General features: G+C 33.5%; 1 protein-coding gene across 2 annotated transcripts in view; it reads right to left on the reverse strand.

The window, feature by feature from the left end:
- SUCO (SUN domain containing ossification factor) overlaps positions 1 to 11,621 on the reverse strand; it is a 77,077-nt gene that overhangs the window by 23,136 nt on the left and 42,320 nt on the right. Inside the window, exons 12-17 of one of the 2 annotated variants that reach the window (XM_024739825.1) lie at positions 10,112 to 10,132; positions 9,854 to 9,909; positions 9,014 to 9,105; positions 8,098 to 8,163; positions 2,529 to 2,597; positions 1,478 to 1,568 (exon numbers count right to left, since the gene is read on the reverse strand). In XM_024739825.1, the coding sequence (XP_024595593.1) occupies positions 1,478 to 1,568; positions 2,529 to 2,597; positions 8,098 to 8,163; positions 9,014 to 9,105; positions 9,854 to 9,909; positions 10,112 to 10,132 (395 nt within the window). The remainder of the gene's footprint in view (positions 1 to 1,477; positions 1,569 to 2,528; positions 2,598 to 8,097; positions 8,164 to 9,013; positions 9,106 to 9,853; positions 9,910 to 10,111; positions 10,133 to 11,621) is intronic. The other variant, XM_024739826.1, reaches the window with a different exon arrangement.

An 11,621-nucleotide genomic window follows, 5' to 3' on the forward strand; every position in this document is an offset into this window, starting at 1 on the left:
TCAGAGTTTCACTTTTAAAAAAATCAAACCTGGGAAAAGAAAGTAAGTCATCTTTTCATAATAACTTTAAAAGTGATACCCTACCACGGATTCTTTTATTTTCTTCAGAGGACTGCCATATAACCATCAAAAAGAATTTAAGACAAACATACATGAAGAAACATTAAGTAAAGAAACAAACAATTATGCAATAATATCTATTAAAAAACTCTAATATAGAAAAGTAAAAACTGCTACATTAGCTTGATGTGATACCTTTCAACAAATATTCATACATATGTATGAGGGGTGAATGTGTATAGGATGTATATTTGTCTATGTGTGTATATATGTGTTAAATGAAATTAATTTCATTTAGTTTTGACAAATAAGACATACTATTGATATATGTTATTAACTAAAGAATTCAGTTACAAAAACCGGTCAGCTCCACATAACTAGAAACACCAAGAATCTCTATCCCAAAGAGATTTCTTAGGACCTTCTAGGAATCAATAGCACATAATGCTATATATTTCACTCTGATCACCCAATAAATATCTTTAGTCACTTTCAGAATTAATACAGGAAAATACAAATTTGACACTGTGCACTTCAAAGGACAAAAATCTCATTTTTTAATTAAGATAGTACTTAGGAATTATAGCTTGAAGCACACCCACTGGAGGTTTCATTAGTTATAACCCTGAACTAACTGCTTCTTGTTCAAATATCTTATCCCATTAAGCAGAGTTCCTCTGAGAGAAAGAGCTGTCAAAGTTTACAGGGAGTATATCCAGTGAAATATATGGAAGTTACATTTGTAATAACTATATCCAAATTATCCCAATTATTGTCCCAATAACCCAAATCATTAATGAGCCTATCTATTATAGAGCAGAAGTTGAGGTACCGACAAACCTTAATCACCTCTGGTATAAAGGACCAAATGAGGTTATTTCATATGTTACCTACATATATACATCCCTGCCCAAAGTGCCCACTGCACCCTGGGAAAAGACCTATATCATTCGATTTCAGAAACTGAACACTGTAAGAGTATGCTGTGTGGCAAACAAATCATTTAAAAATCACTGCTCTAAGTATTTCAGGTACCCTTTTTAGCTTTCTAGGCATAGCACAGATACTTAATCAATGCTTTTAAATTTGAACTTAATAAAAACAGGCCTTTAATATTTGTCCTCAAACTTATACCTGCAGAGTTAGGTTAATTATGTGCAACAAGGAAAAGATTAAGTATTGTAAATAATAAAAGTAACACATAAAATCAAAACAACAAACATTTGGTCTGGAGTGAAGTGAATTCCCAGTACCCAAAAAGCAACTCAAAGATGTTTTAAGTGGCTGTGCAATATCTGTCCCATGATCCAGAGCTTTCTATGGATAATCATTTCCTACAAGTTACAAGTACCTTTTTATGTACAAGTATACTTAGCTTTCCATTTTAATAGAACTCTAATATCACAATATAACTTACTCATGTGATGGAACAGGAGTTGAAACAGGAGCTGATTCAGGCATTTTAGGTGCAGTTGTGGCAGTGGCATTCTCAGATATACTTTTATTTCCTATTTTAAGAAAGATGCCCATATTGAGTTTAATTTTAAAAAGCTATACCATGAAAATATTTCACTATAACAAATAAAGGACTTTAGTTTCTCGAGGGAGAAGAAAAAAAGTCAAATACGTTTACTACTGCAGACTTTGTGGGTTTTTTTCATCAAAGTTCTTTTGGAAAGAAATAATCGTAGAACGTCACAACTATAAGTAGTGCATATTCTTTCTCACCTTCTCAGATAATTAAAGCAAGTAAGATGACTATGAAATTTGTGTAATCTTACATGATTAATAAGACACCTGAGTTACTAAAAGAGAATGAGAAGAAATGGGTCATTTTAAGTTTGCACTTGGAACTAAATTTTTTTTATTGAAGTATATTTGACATACAATATTATATTCATTTCATGTGTACAACACAGTGATTTGACATTTGTATACACTGCAAAATGATCACCACAATAAGTCTAGTTACCATCTGTCACCATATTGTACTTCCCATGTTGTACATTACAACCCCATGACTTACTTATTTTATAACTGGGACGAAGTATTTTTGAAAACAAAAAAGGCAAGATTGTTTCCCGTTGCTAATAATATTGTTATCTGACATTCTTTAAGGAAATAATTGCTTTCTTAATTGAATAGCTGTTTGATAAATGAAAGCATACTTGAAGTACCTCTAGAGCACCAAAACCTCAGGAAAGAGATAAGGGATAAAATCATTACTTCTACAGCAGGGAAGAATCAAAAAACAAATTCATGATTTTATATAGACAGGATCCTATTTTTTAAAGAGAACTTGTGAAATTCAAATAAACAATGAATAATAGAAAACTGGTAAGTTCCTTTGAATGGTTTCTATATTTCTAAATGAAAAATCAAATTGCTTGGCTTATTAATTAATTTTACTAACTAGGAAAATCCCTGGAGTATCATATATTTAAAAGACCCATAAAATGATTAGGTACCTTCTGTCAGGTCTTCAGTTTTTGCTCCCAGAATATTAGCGGCAATATTCACCATATTTAGAATGGCATCTAAAACAAAATTCAATCAGAGAAAAATACCAATACACCTAAATATTTTCATATAACTCAGTATCAGATAGTCAAAAACCATTTGTAATGGTCTTTTTTCATTTTTTGGACTAATTACCTTTTTGCTTGCCTTACTATATAAGTCCAATATAGGACACAAATTTCAGGCAAAAAGTATTACGCATAAATCTGAATTTTTATGTTCAGAAGGATTTTAAAATTTAATTATACTTTTTTGTAAAACTTCCTCAAACCTTTTAGCAAACACTACCTTCAGCATATTATAAAATTCAAGTATAATTCAACATATAGCCTGTACTGAGATAGGAAAGAAATGTGACAACCAAAATTTGTATTTTATAGAAAAGTCTTTTTCTTTAGAAAGGGGTTTTACAGTTTAAATCAAAAACAAGAAAGCCTGAAGAAATAAAAGTTTTTCCTAAACATGTGACTATCATAGGTAAAAATAAATGAAATGGGAAGATTATTATCTAAAGGGCAGCAGAAAGACTTTATTTTCAACTAAAATATCTAGGTAATATGCTTAAATCCAAAATGATACTGCATAGAATCATGTATTTGATGACTTTTAACAATGTTTTATGGCCAATAAATGACATAAATTCTTTAGTGAACTGGATAAGTTATGGGCAAGGGCAGATGAATTGAAAGTCAAAGACATAAAACTTAGCTGGCTGCGAACAGAAGACTTCCTTCTAGTAATATAATGTAATTTCAAGGGAAATTAACTTCCAACTCCAATCTAATCTCTGAAATTCTATTAGAAGTTAATTCACCAGGTATTTATCCTATTAAAATACTAAGATCTGGCAGGGGATACATATTAAGCCTCATCAGTTTTTTCCATTTTAGTTTCCTTTCCTAAAAGAGATCCATAGAGTTTTCATCACACTTTCATGAAAACCATAGATGTGAGAAGTACAAAAGGATCTAAAGAAGTAAAAGCTAGCACATCAGGAAGGCTGGGAACAAGCCAAGCACTGTCACCTGGCACTGATACTGTAAAGATATGCTTTATGGCAGGTAAAAATAGTATATTTTAGACTTTTAAAAGTGACAGTGTCTGGCAGACAGTTATTAATTTTAATCTTTACATTAACTATGATTCTATATTCTGAAAGACAATAAGCAGTGGTATTTTGTTTCCAATCATCAGTTTGACACACAAAAGCTTTATATTTGCTTTTTAAATATCTAGGACTACAGGTCAACCTTGCCCTTTGACCTGGCAAATTGTTAAACAGAGAAGCAGTCTTGGATCTTAGGCTAAAGAGATGCCTCAGCATGAGATAAAAACAGGAATGGAAACTCTATTTTCTTACAAACCAAGATAAAGTAGCAAAGGAAACTCTGTTATTTCCTCATAAATACAATTTTAATGTCACCCAATACTGCAATAGTAGTATGTGATCCTCTACTTAGCCTGACAGCTGAAGTTCAGTCAAAACTGATGGCTTGGGCTTCCCTGGTGGCGCAGTGGTTGAGAGTCCGCCTGCCGATGCAGGGGACACGGGTTCGTGCCCCGGTCCAGGAAGATCCCACATGCCGCGGAGCGGCTGGGCCCGTGAGCCATGGCTGCTGAGCCTGCATGTCCGGAGCCTGTGCTCCGCAACGGGAGAGGCCACGACAGTGAGAGGCCCGCGTACCGCAAAAAAACAAAACAAAACAAAACAAAACAAAACAAAACAAAAACTGATGGCTTCACAGAACCCAAATTTTGTAACTAAGTCTATATTCTAAGTCCCTTGTGCTTCAAAGGGCAATCTTACCACAGGTTTCAAACTTTCTGCATTAAAATTTTCTGGTATTATTAACAATTAAAAAAAAATCTGTTATCTATTAATCTGTGTAGAGAAAGAAGCTTTAGAGTATTACTTTTTAACCTAAATTTTAATACTAGTACCTATAATAAGGAAGATTTATGCTACCCATCATTTAAAAATATTATTATCCTCATTTCAGGGGGCCACTTGATAACAAAAGCAAAATCTGGCAAATGTCTTCTTTCTCAGCCCATCTAACCTGTAAGAAAGAATCTTGCTATGTTCACAGAACAATGACAAATACAATCTTTTTCTTTTGTCTTTTGAGAGAAAGGAGCTTTGTGAATTTTCTTAACCATTCTCACTTTGCATCCGAACACGTGACTGCTTGTCAGGACGATAATCTGGCCACTAAAAAGCCTTCAGAAAGGCTAAAGGGTAAAAGTATAATTTGGAATATAGTGCCAAACGAGATATCCATCCTTAATTTCTCGTGGATTAGCCAACTCCTTTCTCTTTGAGTTGGGCAACTATTTATCCCATCCCATTCCTTTAGGGATGAAATTCTCCTAGGGACCAAATATCAATATGTTATACTCAGTCTCCAGCACACCAATGGCTCTTTTTGAGAGAGGAAACAAACTGCCTACACTACAACACAAGACAAACCAATGAAAAAACTACTTCCTCCCATGTGTACTGAGCATGCCTACCTTCATTCTCTTTTCCTTCTAGGACCTTAAAATATAAAAAATACTCTGACTTAAAACAAAAACTATACTTTGTCTTAAACATATACAGAAACATAATCAGAAACCTGGACTTTAGCAAATCTGATGATTCTAATAAAATGCAGACCACATATAGGAGTAAAGGCAGACTTGCAAGAATGTCAAGGTAGAGAGTGGTCAGGAAGATCCACATGACCAAGCACAAGTAGAGCAAAGTGATACAAAGAATTTCTGGTGATATAAAATACTTAAATGTTCTGGTTCAAGAATGTAAACAAAAGATTCAGGCAGGGGCTTCCCTGGTGCCGCAGTGGTTGAGAGTCCGCCTGCCGATGCAGGGGACACGGGTTCGTGCCCCAGTCCAGGAAGATCCCACATGCCGCGGAGCGGCTGTGCCCGTGAGCCATGGTCGCTGAGCCTGCGTGTTCAGAGCCTGTGCTCTGCAACGGGAGAGGTTACAACAGTGAGAGGCCCGCGTACCGCAAAAAAAAAAAAAAAAAAAGATTCAGGCAGAAGAGTTGCCAGAACTGGCATATGTAAAAGCCAAGAACGCTGCTCTAAAATAGTAGTTTCTCCCTTTCCGGCAGTTCAGTAAATTATGTAATATCAACAATGTCTAAATATGCAGCATGCATGCTCTTTGACAACCAAGTCCAATCAGAAGCAACATACTCTAGTGAGGTATATTTCCTATGACTACTAATTGCTCAACAACAAAAAGAAAAAAAGAGTTTCTCTTTAGATTAAAGCCACAGGATTCTGTTTTGGAGACATTACATAAATACTGAAAATAAATTAGGTGCAAAATTGGCCAATTTCAAGCTAATTTAGAAAGTGGTGATGATTATAGTCAAATTCAGGCATTCCAGTGCCAGAGACTAGCTCTTTGGCCTGATTCCACATTGTTATTTACGCCTTAAAGTTATACTACATTGGAGGCAGTAACTAGGTCAGGCTCAAAACCAGTCCTAGACTGTTCAGAGAAAACTAGAAGGATACAGGTATAGAAGGCAGCAGTGTTAGGTCATGCCTATAAACTTTATGACAGCAGTCTTATCACTCAGTTACTACTGCCTCTCTTGTTCTGAAACTTCAAGAAATAGAGATCTTTTTAAACCCCATTTTTCATGCTTAGGCTCAGCTGACATCCTCCCACCCATCTTGTCTCACTACACAAAATCTTTCAACATCTAGAACAGTGGAAGGTAAATGGACTGTCCTTCTAGAAAGCCACAAAAAAGAAAAATGATGTGTTACCAAGAAACACACCTTCGAGGAAAAAGATCCAAATAGTAGGATCTAAAAAAATTCTATGTCTCATTAATTAAAATAATATATTAGTCAGAGAAGTGATTACAAATAGGGAAATGTCCTCCACTGAAAACGTGTTAATGGTGTCTTGGAGTTAATCCCATAGGAAGATAGAAAAAGAAAGCAAGAATATCAACAGTTTTCCCTTATCTAAAACTTCTAAGTCATTACTTCTGGAAGGTGCCTCTTCCTTCCCAGTAACCATTGGATACTAGAGAGCTTTTAGTCTGGGGCTATTTTCTGACCCCATAAAATAAAAATTCATCCTCACAGCTAAGTCAGCATTACTGAGCTATGATATGATGACTATTATATAACATAGAGTTTTTTATTACAAATTTAAGGACATGAACAATAATATCCAGATAAATAAAATAGCATCATTTTTTCACTCCTAAAAAACTATACCCCATAGCAGTGAATGAGGCACCTGTTTTAATGCTATCATCAGCTAGATATAGCTAAGGAACCTACTTAAAAGTAGTCTATAATATCTAAAATGTCAGTTGACTAGCAATAGAGTAAAACAAAATATATTGAGCTAATCTGTAACAAGGCTAAATAGTACATAAAAGCATTCCCTTTATGCAGGTATTTTTAACACTCTTCTTCCTATTCCCTAAAAAGTCCACTGAAATCTATAGTCTTCTATGGAGAGGAAGAGGACACGAAGGGAAGAAAGGGAAAAAAAGATGAAAAGAAATAGAAGTGACTCAACTCCATATACTGTAGCCACCCAAATATCTACCTAAAGTATATGTACTGCTGGTTGAGTATCTTAAAAAGCTATAAGGACAATGTACACAGTGAGACTGGGATTCAAGCAATTCAACTCACTAAAAGAGAAATGCACAAATAGTTTTCTATTTTACTAAGACTTACTTTCATTAAATTCAATTATTAATCTCCAAATAAAAAGAAAATTCCTTCAAGTTCCATATTCTTCAGGAACAACCAAAGATAACAAACATAAAATATACCTACCTGCATTCTAACAGTAAAACTAAAGTGTCAGTCGGTAATGGTCTTTCAAGGAGTCTACTTAGTTAGCCTACCACTAAGTTCGGATAATAGGTTGGCATGACAAGAAATTAAACAACTAGTATGTTAGTCATTGTTTTTTTTTAGTTTACAAAGAGTATATTGTTATTGCTATTATTGTTACTGGTTGGGAATCATCATTATTATGAATAAGAAACAGCCTTTATGTTTTATAATTAAGTAGGAAACTAACCATACCCATACATTAACAAATCCTCATTTGGTAGGATTTCATTGATGAGTACCACCTCTAAAACTAATTCCTTTCCCATCCAGTATGATTACCCAGATGCTCTTACTCATATGGTCTAGGACTTCTTTAATAATTCTTTCCCCAAGTAAATTCACAGCCCATTCTTCACTGTAAGGAATTTGCCTAAAAATATAACTGCTTAATTTTAGAAGAACCAACTTGTGCTTGTATTTTTCCCTCTCTTGTTTTCATATATTCTTCCTATGTTATTTCCATGGAAATACTTTTCAAAAGTATTTTCTTTGATTTCAACTCAAAGTTTAACACTGGGAGAGTAGGAGCTCCCTAAACTATACCACAACAAAATGTTCACATATGCCAGGAAAAAAAAGTTGAGAAATACTTTAATTTTAGTGACTGACAAAACCCAAAATACTCACTTGTAGCAGATCCAAGAAGATTTTTTGAGGATTTATCCTCCCCAGTATTATAATCCAGTGGGTAATCTGTTCAAAGAGAAAATGAAGGTACTTATGCTAAGAACTATCTCCAATATGTTTAAAAGCTCAAATTATATCCCGTCAAAGTCAGCTGACATTTAAAACAATTTTATAATTTTTATTAGACATCTAAAACACATTCACAAAAAGAAAATGAAATTCACAAGCCATTTATCAAACAGATATAAACCAAGGAAGATATTTCTACTGCTTACCAAAATTGTAATCACATTTATAAGACTTTTATTCAACCTTTCAATGTAGTTTACCAACCCCTAGTAAATGTCTTCACTTCACTTATGGGAAAACTAGGGAAGGGAAAAATTAGGTTTTTCAGACTACAGTTTAAGACATCTTAAAACAAGAACTGGATAAAGTAGAAATGGAGGGTATCATAAAACCTTCTCCGACTTCTGCAGGTTCATGGGAGTTTCTCAAAAACTCAGGCCTCAATATGCTTGCTCTGAGGCTAAATGCAAATCAAAGAAATTAATTTTCAATTCTACTATTTCTAACAGGTTTTGGGGGCTGGCACTGGGATATAACCATAATTTATAGCACTGATGTTATGGAAGGGAGTTCCAGTCACAAATAACTGATTGATAAGCTTGGAGAACAGCTCAATTTACAAACAGAAAATTATTTTAGAAAATAGGTTTAAGAAAAAATTAGTTACTAGGGTTAAAAACAAGGAAAAAGGGCTTCCCTGGTGGCGCAGTGGTTGAGAGTCCGCCTGCCGATACAGGGGACATGGAATCACATTGATTTTTTTAAGTGACCTACATTTACCCATTACCATTAGATTTTAAAAAGCAAAAAATAATACATAAATAGTCACTGTTTTAAAGTCACTTACCATAGTCTTCATCAAATAGTTCTTGACGTTCTGACTGGTACTGGGAATCAGCAATCTCTTCATATTCTTCCACCATGCTAGTGCCAAATACCCTATTAACAACAATTTCTTTAAAGTCTTTCAAAACTAAACAGTTGTTAAGACTCATCTCTTCATAATAAATGACAAAATATAATAACTTTGGTTATGTTTTGAGGGCCACTAACTTCTGGACTCAAAAATAATGACCACTGTTTCTCAATCCACTGTTCCCATTAAAATGTTAATCTATTTAAGGCATTTAAAACTACAATGACTGGGGCTTCCCTGGTGGCGCAGTGGTTGAGAGTCTGCCTGCCCTGCCAATGCAGGGGACACAGGTTCATGCCCTGGTCCGGGAGGATCCCACATGCCACGGAGCGGCTGGACCCGTGAGCCATGGCTGCTGAGCCTGCGCGTCCGGAGCCTGTGCTCCGCAACGGGAGAGGCCACAACAGTGAGAAGCCCGCGTACCGCAAAAAATAATAATAAAAAATTTAAAAAATATAATGACTAAGTTTTGTATCAGTCTAAAATGTTTCCATATATTGTCATCACATCAAGCAAGCTAAATCGAACACATAAAATGAAGGTTCTTTTTTCTTAAAGGAAATTTTTACATTTTTCTAAACGGTATTCAAGAGTAAGAAAGGTATAGTAGCTTATATTTCTTTTTTGTTTTTTTTTTTTAGTAGCTTATATTTCTATGGTGCTATCTTCACATAGTAGAACATTATTTCTTCACTTTAAATATAGTGGGATTTTTACGTATCCCTTTTTTTCTTTTTAAACCACTCAGTAAATTTTTTAATTCTGTATTACCTTATAAGGCTTAATGGACAAAAGTGCTCTGATCCAAAATGTGATACCAACTCCACCTAAAGAATAAAAGCACATGAAATGGGAAGCCAGTACAGTGCATGTGAGATTATCTAACAATATATTCATTTTTTCATTATAACATTTCTAAAAATAAAGTCCTCATTTCCCCAAAAATCAATACTTGTAAAGTTTTGCTTTTTGCCATAAATAATATGCCATGCCCTGTTATTCAATATTGCAAAAGAGAAGGTTGCTAACCTTTATGTACTTGATGAACATCTGAAGCAAGAGAAAGGAAAAGAAAAAGAGATCAGTTCCAAAGTCAGGATAACATACCATAAGCAACATTTAATATTTGTAAATTATTGTATAATTAAGGAATAGAAAGCAATGTACTGTGATGGATAACATTGTAGTACTCTTATTTATTTGCAGAAACCAAAGCAATGATTTAAATTTTTACCAACACAACTAGAAAGTATAGTCTATCTATAATGAAATAAATTAACTTTAACCTAAAATTCATTGCTGCTGTTTTATTTATCCATTAGATATGAAAGCATTCTAAAAGTAATTATAAAGAGTATCTAGAAATAACCTGTCTTATATTACTTTAAATATTATAGATATGTTATCATGTATATACCCACATTTGAATTTATATATTGATACATATGCAGCTACACATATCTATGAACATTCATATTGATAAAAAAAATTAACTAGCATAATATGAAATATTTATTCTTGCACAGTACTGTATACAAATTGTTTTAGGGAAAGCATGAATTTTTGATATGCTATGCTATTTCAAGTATAACTTATAGAAGTAGAAGATATTTATCAATACATTTTTAAAATACAAATTATTAAAAAGTATTTTGTAAATCTGGATTTAGTTCTTTTGGGATGAGGAAAACCCAGGTAAACTTACATAACATTTATCAGTATAAAATAAGAATCAGAAGTAAATATTTTTTGCTTTCAGACTTAATTCTACCAAAAAGGGCTTTTAAGAAAACCAGTCACCAAAATGCTCTATAGTCTCCCATCATAAAAAGGACAAAGTAGGGAGTTTTATATGGCATTTTTTGTATCACCAATAAAATGTTTTTCCATTATTAACAAAGTAGATGATATAAAGAATGATTCTTGGAACTATTTCATAACGTGTCAGTTGTCTTAATTGTAAAATTAGGTACACTTGTTATCACCTGCCAAATTATTTTTAACATTTTTTTTTCCTCATCACAGTGTAGAAACTGTGTTATATAAAAAAGTCATTAAACAACTGTTTCAGTATTCACTTTAAAAGAAACTGAAAATGTACCTTTGACTTTTCTGAACACAGCTGAATCATTAACTGAGAATATCAACTGTACTTTAAAAACAGCATTTTTATAAAATCATTTTTATACGGACACTAGGAATACTACAAGTTTACCCATTTACAGAAGCCAATTTAATACATGCTTAAAAAAGACACAGACAGTAAAATCCCAAAAGACAAGTAGGTAGCTATAAGTTTTCACACTTAAAGAAGAAAAGATTAGAAAGAAAATTAGAGCTGCTGTCATTCCAAAAGGTCTTATTATTAACACAGTTGTACTTTAAGGTATGGCTGTATTATTTTAAAGAAAAAAAGGAAGAAATAAGAGGAGTAAGAAATTCCCATATTTTGTCTAAATTCAATTCAAGAATGATTAATTCTACTTTGGTAGATAATTCCACCTCTACATTGGGGCAGGAAGCAGCAGGAATTTATTTA

The sequence above is a fragment of the Neophocaena asiaeorientalis genome, unplaced genomic scaffold (genome assembly GCF_003031525.2).
Source record: "Neophocaena asiaeorientalis asiaeorientalis breed wild unplaced genomic scaffold, Neophocaena_asiaeorientalis_V1.1 scaffold589, whole genome shotgun sequence".
Classification (NCBI taxonomy): Eukaryota; Metazoa; Chordata; class Mammalia; order Artiodactyla; family Phocoenidae; genus Neophocaena; species Neophocaena asiaeorientalis.